The sequence below is a fragment of the Apus apus genome, chromosome 2, assembly GCF_020740795.1.
Source record: "Apus apus isolate bApuApu2 chromosome 2, bApuApu2.pri.cur, whole genome shotgun sequence".
In the NCBI taxonomy this organism is placed as follows: Eukaryota; Metazoa; Chordata; class Aves; order Apodiformes; family Apodidae; genus Apus; species Apus apus.
In genome coordinates, this window is record NC_067283.1 from 154835775 (window position 1) to 154857958 (window position 22184).

At 47.6% G+C, this 22184-nt stretch overlaps 1 protein-coding gene across 10 annotated transcripts in view; it reads left to right on the forward strand.

Moving 5' to 3' along the window:
- ADGRB1 (adhesion G protein-coupled receptor B1) overlaps positions 1-22184 on the forward strand; it is a 286572-nt gene that overhangs the window by 68288 nt on the left and 196100 nt on the right. For all 10 annotated transcript variants that reach the window (XM_051612439.1, XM_051612442.1, XM_051612443.1 and 7 more), the window contains one exon: positions 12956-13876. In XM_051612439.1, coding sequence (XP_051468399.1) covers positions 13129-13876 — 748 coding nt within the window. In that variant the 5' untranslated portion in view covers positions 12956-13128. The remainder of the gene's footprint in view (positions 1-12955; positions 13877-22184) is intronic.

Genomic DNA, 22184 nt, shown 5'->3' on the forward strand with positions numbered 1-22184 from the left:
TCCAGGAAGCAGAGCAGGCAGGTACCCTTTGCTGCCCAGCATGGTTTCCTCAGGCATGGCACACCTGGGTGTGGGCATGGAACTCTAGAAAGGTTTAAGTCAGGGCAGGTCATAGAATCAAAAAATCCTGGAATGGTTTAGGTTGGACGTGACCTTAAATACTATCCAGTTCCAGCCTCCTGCAGGGGCAGGGATATCTTCTACTAGACCAGGTTGCTCCAAGCCCTACCCAGCCTGGCCTTGAAGACTTCCAGGGATGAGGCACCCACAGCTTCCTTGGGCAACCTGTTCTAGTGTCTCACCAGCCTCATAGTGATGAATTTGTTTCAAATGTTTTACCTGAATCTCCTCTTTTCCACTTTAAATCCATTATTCTTTGTCCTATTGCTAAACCCATTGCTTTGTAAAAAGTCCCTCCCCAGCTGTCTTGCAGGCCCCCTTCAGGTGCTGGACCACCCCAATGACTGCTCTTCCAAGCAGTGCAATGGCACCATAGCAGCCTGAACAGGAGGGCATGGATCAGGGCATCCCATTTGGCAGGGAAGTTCAGTGACATGGATGTGATTTGTGACACTTCATTTAGTTTCAGGCTCTGGCCATAGTTTGTTTGGAAGTCTGGACATATGTCTTCTGGGTTAGAGGTGACTACTAAAATCTCTGCACCTCTCTATGATACAAGAATGTTTGTGTAGGAAAGGAGTAAAGGACAGAGAAGCATAGAATCACAGAATCATAAGGTGGTTTGTTTTTGAATGGACTTTGAAATGTGATTCCACATCCCTCCCCACCCTCCTCCATGGGTAGAGACATCTTTCACTGGTTGAGTTGGAGAGGGGCATTGAGTGCATACTCAGCAAGTTTGTTGACAACACCAAGCTGTTCGGTGTGGTTGACACACTGGAGGGAAGGGAGGCCATCCAGAGGGACCTTGACAAGCTGGAGAGGTGGGCCAGTGCCAACCTCATGAAGTTCAATAAGGCCAAGTGCAGGGTCCTGCACCTGGGTCAGCACAACCCCAGGCACAAATACAGGCTGGGGGAAGAATGGCTGGAGAGCAGTCCTGAGGAGAAGGATGTGGGGGTGGTAGTCGTTGAAAAGCTCAACATGAGTCACCAGTGTGTGCTGGAGCCCAGAGGGGCAGCTGTGTCCTGGGCTGCATCAAAAGAAATGTGGCCAGCAGGGCCAGGGAGGGGATTCTGCCCCTCTGCTCTGGGGAGGCTGTACCTGGAATACTATACACAGCTTTGAAGCCCTCATCGCAGGAAGGACATGGAGCTGTTGGAGAGGGTCCAGAGTAGGGCCACAGAGATGATCCAAAGCTGGAGCACCTCTGTTATGAAGACAGGCTGAGGGAGCTGAGGCTATTCAGCCTGGAGAATAGAAGGCTCCAGAGAGAACTTAGAGCACCTTCCAGAGCCTGAAGGGGCTCCAGAAAAGCTGGGGAGAGACTTTTCACCAGAGAGGACACTGCTAGAACAAAGGGTAATGGTTTTAAACTGAAAGAGGGGAAAATTAGGTTAGACATCAGGAAGAAATTCTTCACCATGAAAGTAGTAAGGTGCTGAAATAGGTTGCCTAGGGAGGTTGTTGATGACCCCTCCCTGGAAGTGGTTAAGGCCAGGTCGGATGAGGCTTGTGCAGCCTGGTCTAGTGTGAGAATGTCCCTGCTCAGAGCAGGGAGGTTGGAGCATAATGATCTTTAAGGTTCCTTCCAGCCTTAGCCATTCAATTATTTCATTATATACCCTCTCTCATTTTAAAATTGTTACCCCTTGTCCTGTCACTACAGGCCTTGGAAAAAACTTCTCTCCATCTTTCTTATAAGCTGCTTTTCTATATTAAAAGCAGCAATATGGTCTCCCCAGAGCCTTTTCTTCTCCAGGCTGAACAACCCCAACTCTCTCAGCCTGCCCTCGTAGCAGAGCTGCTCCAAACCAGTGACATTTCTTTGTCTTTCTCTGGACTCGCTCCAAAAGCTCCACGTTTGTCTTGTGTTGGGGACCCCAGAGCTGGACACAGTACTCCAGGGTCTCACTAGAGTGGGGTAAAGTGGCACAATGACCTTACTCAACCTGCTGGTCAAGCTTCTTTGGAAGCTGTCCAGGATATGGTTGGCTTTCTGAACTGCTGGAGCACATTGTTGTCACCTGTCCTGTTTTTATCCACTAGTATCCTCAAGTCCTTCTCTGTGGTGCTGCTCTCAATCCATCCACCTCTCAGTCAGTACTGATATTGAGGACTGACCCAACCCAGGTCCACCCAAGTCCATCTGGATGCTCAATGGAAGACTGGAGGAAAGGCTTTTCTTCCACCTGCACCTCCTCATCTCCTACGAAGAAGAGCACAAACTTCTGAGACTGGCAGTTGCATCCAGACCATCATGGTTAATAGCAACTGATGGACTTGTCCTCCACAAATCCTCTAATCCATTTTGGCACTCTTTTATACCTTTAGCCTCCCCAGCATCCTGTGGCAATGAGGTCCCCAATTGAATTATGAGCTGTGTGAAAAAGTACTTCCTTTTGTTTGTGTTCAGCCTTGGGGGTCAGCAAGGATGACTTTCTGAGTCATGAGGCTTAATTCACTGCTGCTCCCCATGTCCCCTGAGGACCTTGGTGAAAAGGTGCTGTAGAAATGCACGTATTTATCATTCTTCTGTTTAGTAAGTTCAGGCTACAAACTTCTGCTGCTTCAAGGTCATGTCTGGATCAAAAAATACTGACACTTGGGGCTTTAGAGGGGATTGGGACTGTTCCTGATTCTTAGAACCATAAAATATATTGGGTTGGAAGGGACCTCTAAAGGTCAACTAGTCCAACTCCCCTACAATAAGAAGGTACATCTCCAACTAGAACAGATTGGTTAGAGCCCCATCAAGCCTGACCTTGAATGTCTCCAGGGATGGAGCCCCCACCACCTCTCTAGGCAGCCCATTCCAGTGATCCACCACCCTCATATAAAAGAACTTTTTCCTAATGTCCAACATAAATCAACCCTTTTGTATCTTGAAACCATTACTCCTTGTCCTATCGTTACATGCCCTAGTGAACAGGTCTCCCCCAGCCTCCTTATAGGCTTCTTTCAGGTATTGGAAGGTCACTGAGGTCTTCCCAGAGGCTCCTCTTCTTCAGGCTGAACAACCTTAACTCTCTCAGCCTGTCTTCATAAGAGAGGTGCTCCAGCTCTCTGATCATTTTCATGGCCCTTCTCTGGACATGCTCCAATAGGTCCACATCCTTCTTGTGCTGGGGGCACCAGAGCTGGACACAGCACTTCAGGTGAGGTCTCACCAGGGCAGAGTAGAGGGGCAGAATCACCTCTCTTAATCTGCTGGCCACATTTCTTTTGATGCAGCCCAGGATGCAGTTGGCCTTCTGGGCTGCAATTGCACATTGGTGACTCATGTCCAGCTTGTGATCCACTAGTACTTCCAGGTCTTTTTTCCACAGGGCTGCTCTCTAGCATGTCTCCCCCCAGCCTGTATTAATATCTCTTCCCACCTTGAGGGCCTGTGCTCAACCCTGTGGATAGGTCACACATTCTACTCAGGCTCAGATATTTCTACCCTCTCCACGACACCAGGAAGCTCCTCTTTGACCACCTTAATGTGGCATCAGACTTGAAAGCCGCACATTTCAAACTGTAGAAGCAGCTGAAATCATTCCCATAACTGGCATAATCCTGGAGTTCAAGTTCTTTTGTGCTGATCATACTCTTGAGAGTGAAAGTAAGATAAGAGATGTTCACGGTTTACTAAAAGAACCTGTATTTCAGGTGGCTCTTGAATCCATGGACTTAACGTCTGTCTTCTTCCTACTGAGAGGTACTGGGAAGTTGCAAATCTGAGCAAAACCATCTATGGTTCTTCTGTGTGCAATCTAAAGACATCCTCAGTGGGCACTGGAAACTGAATGCCTAAAATTATGACTTGAATTCCTGTTATCAGAAAGGGAAAATGCTCCCAATCCAGTTTTAACTGTGCTGAGACTGCAGCATTCAATAACTGAGCACTGTGCATCTTCAGGGTTGTTGTAAATTTGGGCCCTGATGTAATCTTTCTTTCTTTTCCCAGCTTCTTCCTAGAAAACCTATCCCCATCATAGAGGTAGTGTCAATGTTTTTGTCAGATGTGGAAAATGAGGCCCAGTCCTTGAGAGAGCATCAGGCCCTGGTGGAAGAAAGAAGAGCACACGTTAAAACTTCAGTACACACAGGGCTGATCAAAGACTTTTGTTTGTGGTCATCCCCTGTGGCTGGTTAAAGCCAGCCATGTGAGGAGCTGGAGGACAGCAAAGTAGAAATCTACTTGCCTGGTGGTGGGAAAAGCCCTAGGACTTGAGCTAGTGCAGATCCTAGTCTGCAGCTGGTTGCAAAAGCAGCTACTTGGGTGTTCACCTCCTTTCCCTTCTTTCCTTTGGCCAGTCCGGCTCAAGGCTGCTGTGGGGCAGGCAAGGGGCAGACTCCAGTGGCTTTTCAGTCTCAGAACATCTAGACAGACTGGGCAGCAGTAGAGCTCCCAGTGTCTTTGCCAAGGCATCAGCTTTTCTTTTATCCTCTGTAGCCATCACCGCACCAGTGACCTCAGAGGGCCAGAGTATGGTCTGAAACGCCCTCCCATCACCACCTACACATCTTAGGATACTTTCTGGAAAGCTTTTGGCCTCAGCCAACATGCACCATCCCAGACTGTGCCTGTGAACAGCTCAGAAGAGAGCACGGGACACTGTGGCAACACTGTTCTGCTTTGGAGGACTGAAAATTTAGCCACAGGGACATGAGCTCTGTCAAGGATCTTGGCCTCCAGGGCCAGAAGATGAGTCCTGGTGCAGATGGTCTTTGCATGATGTGTGAATGAGCCACGTCAGGACGTGCACTGAACTCTGGCTTGTACATGTGTAAGCTCATGAATTGTAAAGCCCCGTGTTGAGATTGTCAACCATTGCTCTGCCCATGCACCAGTGTAAGGCTGAGCCTCAGCATGCACACCCTGTCTCCCCCCTCACCTAAAACATCTCCTCTCCCCAGGGGATTAAGCTTCCCAGCTAATGCCTCTGCTTTTAACCTCCTGCTCGATCAATTGCTCCCCGTCCCCAGCATGAATGAGCAGCAATGGAAGCAATCTGGTTTCTGCTTGCTTTCTGCCACTTCTGAGGGTGACCTTGCCCTCAGAGGCCCTCTTGTGTAACCCTCACACCCAGGAGCAGCTTGGAAGCACAAGAGAAAAGATCCCAAAGGGTCGGTTGCAGAGTACTAATTGCCAGGAATAAGGCAACAGGGGAAGTGGGAGTTGCCTAGAGTTTGGTGATGTAGAATCCAGGGTTCTTCTGACAATGTGCATTGCTCCTTGGGTTGTACCACTGCCAGGGAAGGGTGGGAGCAAGGGCAGTCAGAAGATGCTGGCATGGAGGAAAGGCTGATCTCACTGGAATCAGAAGAGTTGTGTGTTTCCCTGAAGGTGAGGAAGTGCCTGGGAGCTGTGTGGAACAACAACCAGCCTAAACTACAGCAAGTTGTGCCTTAACAGTGTCAACTGGGCTTTAGGCTTGCTTTGCTAATTGGAAACTGAGGCAGAGAAAGATGTAATGTTATGGCAATGTCTGCCAGCTGCTTTCTGCCAAGAACCTTTTAGACTTCTTGAATTTGCTCTGCAATGGCATTTAACCTCTCCTAATGTCATGCAGTCCTTGAGAAGCTCCCATTTCTGGTGGTACTCCCAACAGGCCACTCCAGTAACATTGTACTCATGTAGAGGAAAGCAGAGGATAAACACAGCTGCAGCTCAGGCTGAGGTGGTGTTTAAAAGACACCAAGCACACACACAACAACTATCTGAGGCTGTGCTGGACCCAACAGAAGGTGCTACAGAACCTTGGGCTCATTTCCTTTGGGAAGCTGCATCTGGGACTGGATGGAGCATATGTGGCCCTCCTTGTCTGCTGGACTTTTCTCTACAGAAGTTTTACTGGGTCTTAGATTTTGGAGTCCATTCTTCCAGACTGGGAGACATTCAAGCAGCAGTTACTGAAAAAAATGAATGTGCAGTACCAGAAACTGAGCCTGACCTGCCTAAACCCCTGCCTGAGAGTTTTATGGGTCCATCTTCAAGGAACATCACCTGGAGCAGAGACTTTAGGCTTTAAGGTTGTTAGACTCAATGTAGGACAAAATCCTAGTGTGTTGGAAATGAATCACCATTTTCAGCACTTTGCTGGAGTTTTTCAGATCACAGAGCACTAGAGAAAAGCAAAGGATGCTTCTTACATCCATCTTTTCTGATGGGAAAATTGAGGCATGATTGGACAGAGATATTGAACTGGGAGCCAGGTTTAAAATCTGACCTTTGGCTTCCTCTGATAGTGTCTCCCCATCTGGCCAAGGTGAAAGAGATCAGAGATGGGATGGTTCAACCAAGACGTAGGGACTTTGGAGTTTCCTCAGTGTACTTGAAGGCCTCCTGGGACATCCCAGTATTATCCATCTTTACATATCACCTCCCAGCCCTCCCTTTCCCCAGGTCATCTCTTGCATTCATTGAAAAATGAAATGGGACTGGTATTCTGACCCCACAAGCCAGTCTCCATCCTGGGATCAAAAATTCCCCATTCTATTCATGCTTTTCCCGCAGGCACATACACATCTGCTAGAGTCCACTCCCAAAACAGGTGATTCCTGTTTGGAGCTGCAAGAAATTTGGGATAAAGGATACTAATGTGGATAAATGTAGTTTATTAACACAGCAGGCAGGTGAGAATCAGGTTTTTTCTGCACTCAGGAGGCTGAGATGGATAGAGGCAGTGGACAGTAAATCAGTCTGTACAGTTGTGGAGCAAATGTACTGGGTTGTGAAGGGTCATTAAAGAAATATGTGTTCAGCAAGTGAAACAGCTGGAGCAGAACAGGGCTGGATTCTTGATTACCTAACCCTTGTCTGCTTCCCTTTGCTTCCCAGAGGGGCTTTTTGTCTGAGTCCATCTCTCATTATTTAGTCCAAAGGTAGATCTGGCCAATCCAGATCCTGACCTGGGGAGCTCCAGCTGGTTTAAGAACCTTCCCAGGATATTGTCCACATCTGAATGCCTGTCTGAAGGCTGGGTGTGCACTGAAATCAGGACAAGACCTAAAGGATTTTCCAGTCCTGCAATACCCACCAATTCACCCTTTCACTCTTTCTGGTCCTAGTTTTCACTAGATTCTGCTTTCCCAGAAAATAAGCACAAATCTTTATAAATCAACTGTTGCTGGGAAAGACCAGAGTGAAGTAAATCCTCATAGAAAACAGAAGAGAAGGAAAATGCATCCTTAACAATAACACAAGGAAAAACCTCATTTTGAGCACCGCTTTTGTGGAAGAGTCACTGCTCCAGGGTCTGTCCAAACCCCATTCCTCTCTAGCTACCATGTGGGTCTAAATTCTCTCCTTGCAGCCAACAACAGCCAGGTCTGAACCCTTTTTGGCTGCTCTGTGTGCTGTTGAGTGACAGATGCCACGGTGTTTCTCCAGGTATTCCCACTGTGCTTCACTTGCTCACCTCTGTTACAAAAGGGAAGTTTCCAAGCAGTTGCAGCTTTTATTTTATTTTTTTTTTTGCTTTTTTTTTGGCTTTTTGTTTCTGTTTTTTCTGCTAACAGCTCCTTATGAATCAGGACATACTCATTTCCCATGTTTTCTCAGTGTCATGGGACTGAGCTTTTCAGTGCCAGGCATTTTCTGCCTCCGGCAGAAGGGATATTTTGTTTGATATCTAGGGACTTCTTGCAGGAAAATGGAAAGCCCCAGGAAAGGAGGATTAGCCTGACGAGAGTGGTTTTCACCCTGCTGGGATGTCAGCCCTGTGCCAAGGTCAGGAGAAGGAAAAGCAGAGGGAGGTAAACCCTGGATGATGACACACCTGAGCCGATGAGCAGAGAGAGGGGAGTTGGGGTATGGCTGAACTAGTGGGGTAAGATGAGGGTGAGGGTATTGGGAGAGCTCCTGAGCAGCAGTGGGGAAGGATGCCCTTTCTGCAGTCGTGGTTTGGATGTTTTCTCCCCCCCCTTTTATTTTTTTTTTTTGCCGTGGAGCTCTTCTCTGTACGTGTGTGTGTTTGTGTACATGTCTAAGAGTGCCCTCCATTGGCCAGATCCAGGCTGCTGCACCACGAGCCCTGTGTCACCAGCACAACCCAGGAAGGTGGTGGATGCACAACCGAGAAGGTTGCCCTTCCCACCTGGGAGGACTCTGTGCCGTGCACAGACCCTGCAAAGCGGGGCATGTGGCAGTCCTGCCTGCATTTCATGGGCTCCTCCTGCTCGTGCAGCACTGAAATTCCTGTGCTGGGGCACAGCTACAAAGTCAGCCTCAGCAATAGCATCATTGAATCTAGCACTGCCAAATCCACCACTTTACTATGTCCCTAAGCCTCACATCTACATGGCTTTTAAATACTTTCAGGGATGGTGACTCCACCACTGCCCTGGGCAGTCTGTTCCAGTGCTTGACAACACTTTCAGGAAATAAATTTTTCCTACTCCCCAGTCTAAACCTCCCCTGCACAACTTGAGGCCATTTCATCTTGTTCTGTAACTTTTACTTGGGAATAAAGATCAGCCCCATGCTCACTCCAACCTCCTTTCAGGTAGTTGTAGAGAGCAAGGTCTCCTCTCAGCCTCCTTTTCTCCAGACTGAGCATCCCCAGTTCCCTCAGCCACTCCTTGGAAGACTTATGGTCTAGTAAGTCTTATGGTCTAATATATAGAGATGTCCATCTGGAAGGTCTTGGTGGGACAGGGAGAGTGGTCGTGAGGGGCTGTTCAGGCAGGGGTTGAAGGCATTTTTAGACAATCAAGGGATGTCCTGTTTCCTCCTAACTCACACGCATCCCATGTTGCCTGCAGCCAGCAATGCAGTCAGTATTCCTGGAATGGGTGTAGGGTGTGCTTGGGGCATGTGGATGAGCACAGAAATTAATCAGGGACATGAAGGTGGAAAACTCCATCCTCAGACCTAGATTGTCTTGGTTTGTCACTACTGCAGGAAGATAAGTTGCACCATCAAACAGCTTTCCATGGCTTTTCAGGCTCCAAAATTCACTGGGACCAATGCAAAATGGACTCCTTGGGCAGCCCAGGTCCCAGGTGCAAAATGCAATTGAGTCTCTGGGCTTGTTTGCATTGTGGAGGTCTGTCTCAAGCTGTGTTTCTGAACTGTGCCTGGTCCAGTGGGTGCCAGGGTGGGATGAGGTAGAAAAACTTCCTGGGCTCTGGAGAATGGAGCAGTGGTGCAGGTGCCATCCCAGTGGTTCACATCTCCATGACTCTCTGCTTCATCATCACACATGCACATGGAAACCAAAAGCTGTCTAGATCACATGAAGTCTTTTCCTGAGAGCTGCTTGGGACAGACCCTTTCTGCCTTCTTCAGGAGCACGCACATAAAGACAATATTTTTGCCCTTCAGTTTGTCTTTGAGAAATGCAAGCAAAGGACAGCCCAAGATACTCCACAGTCACCTGTTGTCCCCAGGCGTTACTCCTGAAAAGGTTTCTCTGTCAGACCGACCTCCCAGGCACAGGATGTGAGGGAAAGGGCAGGAGCAGTGGCCAGTTCTTCAAGTAGGAACCAAAGGATGTGACCAGGCACGGATGTCTCCCAGCATAAAATATTAGCAGAGATAACCAGGCTACCTATACACCAGCTGTGGCAATTTACCATGGAAATATGGGTAAATTAACCTGTGTGCCATAGGAAAGTGGTCTTCAACACTGGAATAATCTGTGTTTTCATGCATTTAGCATCACCTTCCAGATGCAGGCTGCTGCCTCTGGTTTATATCCCCTTAGGGTTTTTTTTTATGGATTAAGGAGTGGAAGATCAATTTCTCTGCTGAACTGCAGCAGCCACTCAACTGCCCTTTGTATCTTCCCTCCCTTCCAGGTCCAATGCCTGTTGAGCTCATGATCCAGGTATGGAAGGGGCTTTCTCTAGTTACTTCTGCTCTAAGTAAAGGTTTTCACTTCAGCAAGGATTAGTTGAAGGAGGAAAAAAATATGCTCATGTTCCTTATGCTGAAACCTTCCAGATGGGACTACATTCAGGGGAAATTAATTCTGAGACCTAACAACCGTAACACAGCGTCGCATTAACGGGTCTGTTTAGTTAAAGTTTGTTGGCTTTTATGGTGCTTTTCTCAGAGAGGGCTAGTGAGGGGGGTTGCATTTTGTGCTCACTTCATCCTCATTCAGTAGCAGGTTTGTGGCCAGTGTGAGAAAAATTGGGTTTGTGGAGGGCATGAGGTTTGGGCTGAATCCCATGAGCTGAAGTCACTGTTAGGGACCAGATCTCAGTGCAAGCCCTGTCTCCTGATCATCTCGTTGCTATGGAGGCGCTGCTTGCTCCTGCTTCCAACTGGGAGAGGCAGCTTTCTTCATGGATTCAGCCAGAGGTTAGGATGATTCCTAGCTGGTTCATGGGTGTGAAGGTCAGCTAGACTTTGGTTTTGCAAAGGCTGTGCTTGCTTTCAAACAGCATGAGCAGCTCAGGCACAACCCTACAGCGAGTGAGAGATGAACCAGCCATCCCTTTCAGAGTCTCAGTCAAGCAAACACCCTTCAGTTACCAAATCTGATATTTAAGGCATTGACAGACATTTGCAGGCAACCCTTCCTGCTAATCAAGATGACTTCTCTGGAAATTTATAGGATGTTTAGTTGATGCCTGTGGTTTTCCTTGCAAGCGAGCGTGGTTTTGCATCTGCTAAGCAGACTGCATTCCGAAATCCAGCCCCCGAGGCAGGCAGGAGTCTGGCACAGGGAGATTTGCACTGCAGAGCTTTGCAGGCTGCAAACCACTGTCAGGAGTGGGGACCTGACTTCTTCAAAATTTAAGTGCAAATGCATTTGGACTCCATGCTGATAAGTGTCAGGTCTAACAGACACTCAGAAATCTGCTGGCAGAGGCTGCAGTGATTTGAAACTCAGATGAAATACAGTTTGCAAATAACTGATCTGACTTTCAAGTTACCTAACCCTTTCTTCCTCAGAAAAAAAAAAAAAAAAAGGGGTTTTGAAGAAGAAGGGTGATGAACAGATAAAACTTTGCTGTGGAGCAAGGAGAGAAATCAAGGGATGAAGGTGGACATGCATTTGACTTCTTATCTCGTCCGAGATACATAGGATGGTCCAAGGGCTTCATCTCTTATTTTTTCAGTGTCTCCTGGGAGGCAGGATTTGATTTAGCTGTGTGTATTGCAGGTTTGCTGGGGACTTGTTTGGCTGCTGTGAAAGCTTCCTCTGTTTGCAGTCTGGGAAAGCAGAGTCTGGCAGATGAGTGGGAGAGAGCAGGACTAGGGATGAGCAGTGTGGAAACCATGCGACTGAGAGAAGGGTCAGTGGCCGCAATGGTGAAGGTACATTTCCTTCCTCCCTTGCAGCAGGTACCTCTCTCCGTAGACTTTCACCCTAATTAATTCCTGGCAGTGCCTTTGTGGTCCCTGATCACGTAGAAACATATCCCAGATGATAAAGCAGTAGTCTGATTTGGTAAGGGAAACCTCCCTCCTAGGAGTCTGTTTTGTCCTTCTAAAATTGGCCATCAGCCCTGTTTCGGGGGCAGCAAGTGCTGCAGAACCAAGACAAACTTCACCCGAGGGGAAAACCCCGATTTTCTCTCCCTGGGGTGAGCCAAGAAGGCAGGAAAGGAAATGGCTGGGAAAGTGAGAAGGAAAGAAGCTATGGCTGTATGCCCAGCAGTGGAAGAAGCTCTTCCCCACACACTGAGGGTCTGCTCATCCAGCCTGACAACACCTGGAACTGTTAACAGGCCCCCTCCCCAAACACAGGGGAGCACACTGCATGGGGAGGAAGTACAAAATGAAGGGACTTCTGCCACTGATGGTGTTTCCCCCTCTGACTCCTCCCCTGGAAAGGGGTGAGAACGGAGGGAAGGAAGCACATGAGGGTCTTCTTGGTGGGATAAGAAAGAGGGAGACTTAGAAAAGTACAGAAGGTTCACAAGCGTCTTCAGCATGGATGAGGGCACAAGGGGTCCGGGCAGCTGAGCTGAAGAGATCTGGGCTCCAAAGGGTTGCAGGGAGCAGGTCCCATAGGGAATGAAAGAGGGATGTTACTTTTGCTAAAGGGGTTTGGGGGGCTGACAGTGGTCCTGAGGGTGGCAGGGAGGCATCTCACTCTCTGGAGATGTTCTGTGCCTGGCTGCAGTGCCACGGGTTTTGGGGTATCCTGCAGACAGGGGTGTAAGTTAGGATGGCTGCACGATGTGGGGAGGCTGAAGTGCCTCTACACCCCCCTTTTTTTTCTCCTTTCCTTTGTACATGGCTCCTTCCAGCTCTGCCCCAGTGTGTGGGCTCAGGGTTGGGGCACTGAAGAAAAACTCCCTTCCCCTGCACTGATTTGGTGGAAGAGGAGGAGAAAATGAGAAACAGAAAGGGGAAAAAAAAAAAAAAGGGCTGGCAGGAGGAAGAGAGGAGGCAGAGCCCAGCTTCTCATGTCTATCTCCAGCCCACCCTCCCCAGAGTTAATACCTGCATTGAACCAGCACCCTAGCTCCGTTGACATGAAGAGTCTCCCTAAAATGGTGTCAGTGGTGATTAACGGTGTTTTCTTTGGGGAGAGGGCTGGAAATCGTTGCAGAAGCTCTGCTCAGCACAAGGGCACAGTATGGGCAGAGGGCACTGAGAAAGCAGGTGGCTTCTGTGTTCTCCCACACTTTGAGTCACAGCCAGACCCCTCCTGGAGGTTAGGACATCCTGAGGATGGGGGCACCCCCAGACCTTGTGTGGGGACGGTGATGTGGGGTTTCATCTTCCCCCAGTGTGATGTGACGGGACCGGGGATACTGTGTGGATTCTGAGACTTGCAAAGGGTTAATTAAAAAAAAGCAAACAAACCGCCACCAAAATCCCAAATCCCAAATCTCTTCTCTTTCTCTCCCCTCCTCTTTCCCTTCCCTTTTTTTCCAGGTGTTGTTTATGGCCACAGGAGGGAGCTCAAATCCAGACATGGGAAGATTGGCTTGATTTCAGATCCAGAGGCTCTTAAACTCTCACTTTTCCTCTAAGCTGGTCCCTGTTATGTCCAGGATCTGGCGCCTGCTTGACATTTACTTTGAGTTCCAGAGGACCAGAGACCTAGGATGAGGAGCATTGGATCTGCCCTGAACCTGCTTTTGGTATCGCCACTCTACTTTGTGTGGACTGTGGTCGCTCTGGACCTGGCACAAACTCCCTGCACCACTTTGGTCCAGGGGAAATTCTTTGGGTATTTCTCCTCCTTTGCCGTCTTCCCGTTGAACTCCTCTCTCTGCTCTTGGATTATCCAGAACCCTGACCCTCGGAGGTACACCTTGTACATGAAGATCCTAAAACCTACCAGCGTATGTGACCACCAGCACATCCGCACCTACCAATTTGATTCCTTCCTGGAGTCCACCCGCACCTACCTGGGCATGGAGAGCTTTGACGATGTGTTGCAGCTCTGTGATGGGTCCACCCGCTATGCCTTCCTCCAGTCCAACAAGCAGTTCCTCCAGATGAAGCAGACTGCACCACCAGGGGTGGAGACCTGGCCGGTGAGGTGGAAACCCATAAAGGCTCAGGAGAGGGACTTCTCAGTGGAGTACCTCGTGGTGGGCAACAGGAACCCTAGCAAAGCTGCTTGCCAGATGCTCTGCAAGTGGCTGGACGCGTGCTTGGCCATCAGCAGCAGCTCCCATCCGTGCGGCATTATGCAGACTCCGTGTTCTTGCTCAGGAGGGGAGGTCCTAGATCAGGCCAGCGAGATCCTGGGGCTCACGAGGAAGAAGGAAGATTGCTATAAGGATGGGATTTACTTGGAGAACTGCATGAGCAGCCCCAAGGACAGCAGTGGAGTGGAGCTCCTGGGTGAGTGGAGGGCAATTGGGGGTGTTTGGGAGGGAAGGCTGGTTGGGGTCTCCTCTCCCAGGTCCCCATCACCTCTGCCTGAGTCTACAGATAACAAAAAAACCTTATCTGCTAATTGATAGACAGGTTTAGTAACCCCCAGTAACTCTTTATGAGCCTGTGACCAGAATAGTAAAGCAGCTTCTCCTAAATAAACCCCAAATAGTTTCATTCATTCCTGGGGATTGTGCCCTGCCTTTTTTGCTTCTGAAGCCTCACAGCTGCTGAGGGGACAATCTTACCTGAGGGTGAATAGTTTTCCAATGTAATTACAGATGTTCTAGAACAGGCAGAATCCAAGCTTCCTCCCAAGGCCAGCTACACTCAGCATCCTTATCAAGTATCTTAATTAATGGGCAAAACTTAATTCCTGGGTTTTGTTAGAGGGAATAGCAACAGAAGGCACATTCATTTTGTTTTCATCCTAGTTTTCTTTCTGGAGGCTTTCAAAAAGAAAATTCATCGTGCTGCTTCTGTAGGGTTACCTGGTGCCTTTTCTGGGGCTCCTTCCTCAAGTATTTCATCAGTGTTTTGATTATGATCTTGAGTAGGGTATGGGCTGGGAGGTGTTTGGGAAGGTGGAAAAGACATAACAAAAAGGGCTGTGAATAAGGATGAGATGCTCCTGAGGTCTGATCCGGGCAGCGGTTTGGGGAGGCAACTGCTCCTTGCAGAGAACTGGTATGGTCTCCACTGGTGCTACCATGAAGGGAGTTAGGGGGTCCAAAAGCAAATCCTTTGTTTCAGCACCCATGTCAGATCTGCTCTGATGTATTTATTCCCAGCTCTCATCCCACCATCCAGCAGGGCTGTTATGTAAAGCTGAGGTGTGATGCTAAATAAGAATCCTGGAAGCAGGGAGGGGACCCCACATTTTGGTGAGGTTCAGACTCACACTTGACCCCCACCACAGGGTCTCATGTCCTTCAGGTGTTAAATTGAAATGTTCTCTGCCACCAGGAGAAAGTTGGCACCCATCTGGGTCTGGACTTTGGGACTCTTGCCTGACTTTTACAGCTGCCCTCAATGAAGCGGGGAGGGAAATTTCTCAAGGCAGGGGGAAGGAGGCTAAATTTGCTTGCAGTAGGAAGGAGGTTACCAGGCACAAGTCCAAGCTGTGCAGCATGATTGTCTTGCAGGCTGCAGTCTGGCCTTAGCTGAGAGATTAGTATATGATCAGGTATTAGTGTCTTTGTCAGTGTATTTTGGGGGAGATTCTGTTTCTCAGTGATCTGAGAATCAATACGAGGAGGCAAACAGCCGAGCCATAAATCCTGCAAATTAGTTCTTCAGCTGTGCCTCCCTTCCCAGCTCCCAGCACACAGCAATATTCCTTCTCCAGATTTCAGATTTCTTTGCAGTGCCCTTTTCTCCCCTGTGAGCAGCTTGCAAGGAGCTCCACGTTGGCTGGCTCCTTGGAGTGATTCGGGCCTCCTTAAGTCATGTGTCATGCCTTGCATGTGCTGATTGGGTGATTTATGCTTTCAGCCCAAGCAGCCTGACCTTTTTCCTTGCAGCCAAAGGTGAAATTTGAAATAAGATTTTCAGCAAATCCTGAGGCATTCAAGCTTAATATTGGCTTTTGTGCAATTCTCTCCTAGTCCAACTTAAGTGCTTGGATGTTCCTAGAAAAGAAATATGAAAGAGGCTCAAAGGTGGCTGAATCAAAATCCTTTTGGGGTGTCAAATATTTGTAGAGAGTGTAGATTTTTTTTTTTTATTTATTTTTTTTTTCTGGTTGCTCACATCTGCTCCATATTTAAGATACAGAATTATCATCCTCACTGGTGGGATGCCATCTACATAGAAATGATTCCTGCAGAGTGCCCAGCCTCTCCATGTGCTGCTCTGTCTGTCACTGTGTCTGTTTTGATTTTTGAGCAGGTTTGATCAGGAAGATGGAGGCGAGATTCAATTTGGACAGAGAGCCAGCAATCCCTTAACAGCATTTTGTGGGTGGAATAATTTTGATAGGGTTTTTGGTTTCTGAGTACTGATGCTGGTTATTGCTGTCATTGTTATCCTGGTTGTATTTGTAGCATTTTTTTTTCTCCTTTCAAGGTTCTGGTTTTTTGTTGGTTGTTTTGTTTGTTTGTTTTGTTGTGTTGTTTGTTTTTTTCCTTTTTCCCTCCTGATGCTTCCTGAATAATTGGTTGTTTCTGGGTCTGTCTTGGCATTTTCATCTTTAACAAACATGTGTTGCACTAATCTAGACTCATGACTCTCAAGGCACACAAGGAATTGCCAGATACTCAGAATCCATCCCACACTGTGCAGCCTAACTTTTCCTGATGTGCCTCTTCCATACCTTGGATATCACTAAAGCAAATGGATGGGTGCAAATCTACAGATGTTACAATGAGATGCTGCCTTGGAAGCAGCTCTGCTGTGGGTGAGAAACCTTGAAACCTTTGAAAAAGTTGACTCCCCATCCCTGGACACTGGTGTACTGAAGGATGGAGAATACATGTGTTGTATGCTGGAGTAGATGGTGTCTGAAGATGCTCAAGAGCAGCCTGAGAATAGATCTGTTAGGCTCAGTGTTGGATTTGGTGGCCAAAGAGCAGAGCTGGAAGATGGCCTTTACCACAGACCCAGACCACAGATCTCCTGGCCATGGCTGAGAAGTGGTTGCCCTGCCCTGTTGCTCCAGAGCTACTGGGACACTCAAGAAAATTAACTGACAGCCTGATATCACTCATGGCCAATGAGTTTATACTTGGTTCAGGTACACGGGGGATGTTTGTGGTCCTTTAGGAGGGGTTTCACAAAGTAACTCTGCCAAAGTGACCTTGCCTTGTCTGCAGCATCTGTTCTTCAGTATATAGTGGCAGGAGAAACCACTCCAAAATTGCTTCCTGGGTTTAGTGAGGCACCCTCTCTGCACTCTCTGTCCCACACAGACATTGAAGAGGCTACAGCAGGTAGGGATGGGAAGAATCTGTCAGGGTACAGAGGTGGCAGGAGATATTTCATTGTCTTGCTGCACATGGAGCTTATCCTAGTGATCAGCAAGACACACTTGGAATCTTATTGGCAGCAGCATCCCACCCCCCACAACTTCGCTCCTTGCAGCTTCCTTCAGCTGCTACTCTGGGAAGGCTTGAACAGGGGATTTCTTCTAGGAGAAGACAATTCAACAGGGCAACCATTTTCAGCCACCATCAGATTTTCCTTGGCTGACTCAGGCAACATGAGGAGAAGGCAAAGACCAGTTGCAGGTCCTGGTGTTTAGAGATGAACTCTGTTTTAGGATTATAAGTTGGCATTCCTGGAATTGGCTCCCACACCAGTTTGAGGTAGGAGACCAAGGGGTTGAAGACAGGAAAGCTTTCTGAAACATGGAGCTTTGGGACTTCATGGTCTGAAAATCCTGGTGACCCTCCCAAATAAGAGCTGGCTTCACTGTAATCAGAGCTGGAGCTTTCAAAGGAACACTGATGTGACACTGTAACGAGAGAAGGTTAAATGTGTGCTTAAGTGCTGTGCTGAGTTAGGCACTTAATGAATGTCTAATTAGTCTTGTCTCCATGTAATCTGTTCCTGGAAGGCCATTGCAGTGCTGTCACATTTTGGTGACCCAAAGAGATAACCAGCATGTCCTGGTCCTTCACAAGCCCATCTCAGAGGGATCCAAGATGCTGGCTGCAAAACGGTTAAACATGTGCCCCAGCAATATATTATTTGCTCCTTGGTAAAGAAGATGGTTCCAGGGAAGTTTATCATTAACAAATCTCAGCCAGGGAATTTCATCAATGCATTTCCTCAAAGAACTTGAAACTAAGATTTAAATGGAGCTTCTTAGTTCTCCAAAAAATGAATCAAGTTATTTCCCATCTGAAGCGCTGGGGATTTCTGGTGAACTTTTCAATTTGTTTGCCATCTCCATTAGTCTGAACAAATGCAGACCCTGTTTCCTCACACATGCTCATCTCTGGGCTTGTATTTTGTTAGTGGTGCTTCTCCTTACAGCCCTTAGATGTTTTCCTACCTCTGTCTGCTGGATTAAGAAGTCATATAGCATCCTTCCTCTACTGTTTGGAGAGGCAATTATAGACCCATGAACAAGTTGCTTCTTAATACCTGCTGCATTAAGTAGGTTGAAGTCCATAAATCTCTCACTTCAGGACACATCCTCTGAACCTCAGTTGTTGTTAGGAAGCTTCACTTCATGCTTGGCCAGTTTGGTTGGTTGAAATGCAGTGGCTCCTCAGCAGGTCTGAGCTTCTGTCTGGACCTGTGGCTGAGGGGGAGTCTGGTGTGGAAGCGAGGTCAGATACATGGGGACAAATAAATCAATTGCTGTCCTTCCTGCTGCTGGAATCATGTTGTGTGGTACAGATCTCCTCACCTTGAATCTCCCCCAGGGCAGAAATAACTTGATAAACAATTTCCTGTGTTTGTGGTGAGCTTTAGTGACCATGAAAGCTCAGAGATTGATAAAGAGCTGTGAGTAATTGCCCAGGGGCAGTTTTTCAAACTTCTCCTTGACCTCCTCAGCTCTTTTTTAGAATAGGGCTCTATTCCTTCGGCAAGAGTCCTCCAGGCCTAAAAACTACTGAGCTTGCAGAGTAAGGTGTTTGGCTTTGGATTTGCTTCATTTTTGGATTTGCCAACCAAATGGCAAAAGGATTTGGATGGGTGCATTTTCATTGCCTCTTTTTCTTCCTGGCATGGACTTACTGAGTGTGCATGGGGAGGTTGTGTTGCTTTCCAGCTCCTCTCTTCTCCATCTGTGTTTGCCTCTGCTGTCTGGTCTGTACATCCTTGAGAGCAGAGTTAGGAAAGATCACGAATAAAACATGGAGAGAGGGGAAAAAAAAAGTGTAAAAACCAGTTCCTGTTACCCTGCAAAAAGCACTGGAGATTTTACCTGACATCTCCCCAGCTTAAGTCCAAACCTCAGCTGATGTGAGCAAGAGCTGATACCACTTCACAGCTCCTGGAGGAGGAGGTTGAACAGGGCCTGGCTCTTGGCAAACAGGTCACTTTGTCTCCTGCAGACCCACACAGGGGTATTCTGATGGGGCTGTCCCTCTTGCATTGCACCTCCCAGAAAAAGTGGTTCCTGCTTCAGTTTATACAATCAGATCTTTGTGATCTGTACAAGCCCTGCCTGCCCCACTGCTTTCTTCTGGAATCATTAAAGACCTTACAATTAGAATATAGAATAGAATAGAATAGAATAGAATAGAATAGAATAGAATAGAATAGAATAATGGAATTGTAGATTCATAGAAACATGGGATCATGGAGTCATGGAATCATAGAGACATGGAATCATAGAGACATGGAATCATAGAGTCATGGAATCATAGAATGTGTGGGGTTGAAAGGGACCTTTAAAGGTCATCCAGTCCAGCCCCCTTGCAGTGCACAGGGAACATTTTGCCTAGATTAGTGCTCAGAACTTCATCAAGCCTGACTTTGAATATCTCCAGGGAAGTGGCTTCTACCACTGGGATTTCTGCCAGGTCTCCTTGCAAGAAAATTTTCCCTTTTCCAGTTATGGTTTCCTCTATCCAAATCACCAAGATTCTGGGCGAAGACAGGACTTAGCAGAGATGGTGCTTAGCCCAGTTGCCTTAGAAGTCTAGCAGACAACAGATCTAGGAGGGGAGAAGGACTCTGATCTTCACCTAACAGGCTGAGAACAAGCCTAGTAGGGTTGAGAGATTATCCATGAGTACTTTGAGACATGGGTGCTCTAAGCCACAGTAATCTCTTCCTATGTTGGGCAAAGCAGCAGATTTTACACCTTTTCCAGAACATCACTATTACCTTTGCAACTCAGCTTTTCTCCTATATTTTCCTTTTCTTGTTCTTGTTTGACACTGGAACAGGCTGCCCAGGGAGGTGGTGGAGTCACCATCCCTGGATGTGTTTAAGGGTCGTTTGGATGTGGTGTTGGTGGAGATGGTTTAGGGGAGAACTTTGTAGAGTACGGATGATGGTTGGACTTGGTGATTCCAAAGGTCTTTTCCAACCTGAATAGTTCTATGATTCAATGATTCTATGATTCTGACAATCAGTGAAATTTTGCAACATCTGTGGGTGCTGATTCTGTCTCCTGTGAGCCCATCATCCCCCCAAAGCAATACTGAAGCAAATTGGGGCAAAATAGGCTAAAAAACTAGGTTTGGATTCTCAACGTGTATCAGTGTGGCTCTGTGATACTTCAGTCTGGGGAGGATTCAGCAACTCTGTGTCTCTGAGGTGGCTCTGTCAATGTCACCTCCAGCCACCAAATCTCCATGTAGCACACACGCTTCTTGCACTCCCTGCAGCCAGCAATCTGATCCTGCCATCCTGCATTTCAGTCTTCCAGCAGGGTAAGACAACCAGGCTAGGAAAGGACATCTTTTAGCACATCATCAGAATTGTAGATCTGTTGAATTTAAAAATATTTCCTTCAGTTCCCTGGCTCTGGTTTTGACAGAGCAATAACTGCCACACACCTCATTAAACTGAATGCTCTCAGTAGGTCTTGAGTGGTCCATGTCATTAAACAAACAGTTACTTGCTTGGGATATTGTCAGTGTTTAGAAGCAGTAAGGAAGAGACTTGGTGCAGTGAAAGCTGCAACTTCAGTCTCCTGAAGAAACTGAGCTGCCCTGGCAGGACAGATGCTTTGTCCCATCATTTCTGGGGCAGTTGGAGTTGTGTGCTCCCTGCAATACAGGAGCTCTGATCCTCACGAACATCAGTGGCCATGAGGAACAGGCACAGAGAGAGGCTGGTGTTGATTCCTGTCAGTGCAGTAAGTGTTTGTGTGCACAGAGGTGATGTGGCAGCAGGTATGTGTGTGCAAGAAGTCTGGTAGGGTCCTGAAGTACAGGAATGAAGTTACCATCAAACAGAAGGGAGTCTGATTCCTCCCTGTCTCTTATGACAGAACTAAATTATTAGGGCAGGTCTCTGGCTTTGACACCTTGCCTGGATGAAGGGGGGAATGCCCTGGTCTCTGTCACTCTGGAGGTTTGCTGTGTTTTCTGTTGTTTGTTTGCTTGTTTTTCCCTGGATATAAGTTGAAACTTCCTTGCTTTTTAGTTTCAAAGGTAGGGGTTTGGGTATCTTTGTGTTGCAGGTGCCTAAACCAGAAGAAGACAGTGAAGTTCAGTGTATCATGCTGAAAGCAAGAGAAACAGTTAAGACAACGGGTGTTTTGGCCACTTGGTTTCACTGGTCTTGCTCCTAAATCTAAGATTTGAAGGTCGTTGGCCCTCAGCTCTTGTTGAGACCCTAAGGCTGATGGAGAAAAGGGCTTGCATAGAGTTTCTACTTCAGGATCTACTGGAGGCTGGGACAGGACAGGGGGTATGATGACTTCACTGTGTGTCCCTCTGCCTCCTGCTCCCCCAGATGAAAGGCATTATTTAATGATTTGTGTGAACTCCATATGCAGGTCTATATGCTGTCCCATGTGCCTGCTGGATGAAATCAAGGTCTAGTTTTGGTGTCTCCTTCCCATGGCTGTTAGCCATTTTCAACTGAATGTGCTGGTGTGAAAAATGAACATGAACAGAATCCCATTTCTAAAGGCTCTGTGGTCAGAAGTGCAGGCATGGAAGAAGAGCACTGCAGGGCATCTGCCATGGGGAAGACCTCAATGTAAGTTCAGGTTGGTCATCAGAGACCTCCCTAAAGACCCAGCCTAGAGCCCAGATGGGGAAGGAAGCAGCTGTGTTGTTTTACACTGAGATTTTTGACTTTAAATTCAGTGCCCTGTGGGAAAGCCAGGCTAAAAGACAAGGATGTTGTGCATGTGTATCTATCCAGAGTCAAAATAATCCTGGTGCAGTGAGTGGCCAGGGGAGACACAGACCTGTCCCCATGAGTGATTCTAGTCCATGAGGATAGTCCCAGTTTTGGTCTTGGTGCCCATTAACCTGGGGCTAGGACTAAGCCCACTGAAGTCAGTGGGTTAGTAATCTCTACAGAGCTGAACTAAGGAGGCATTTGCACCAGAATTCCAGTGGTGGACATGGGCTTGAAAAGATGACACTGGCCATGCTCAGAAACAAACCACCCAGGCAGATGGGCCAGGGCTGCTATTTACATCTGGGCTTGTTTAGCATTTGTCTTCTCTCCTGTTTGTGTGGGGTCTTCAGTAAAGCTGACTGATGACAATGAATTTCTGTCCACAAAACCCTCACTTTCTCATACCCCTTCCTCCTACTTAATTTAGTTAGTTGTTTTTGGTTTTATTTTTCATTTGAATGCTCTGGATTACAAAGCTTCCTGCTGTGCTGTACACGTTTTGCTAAGC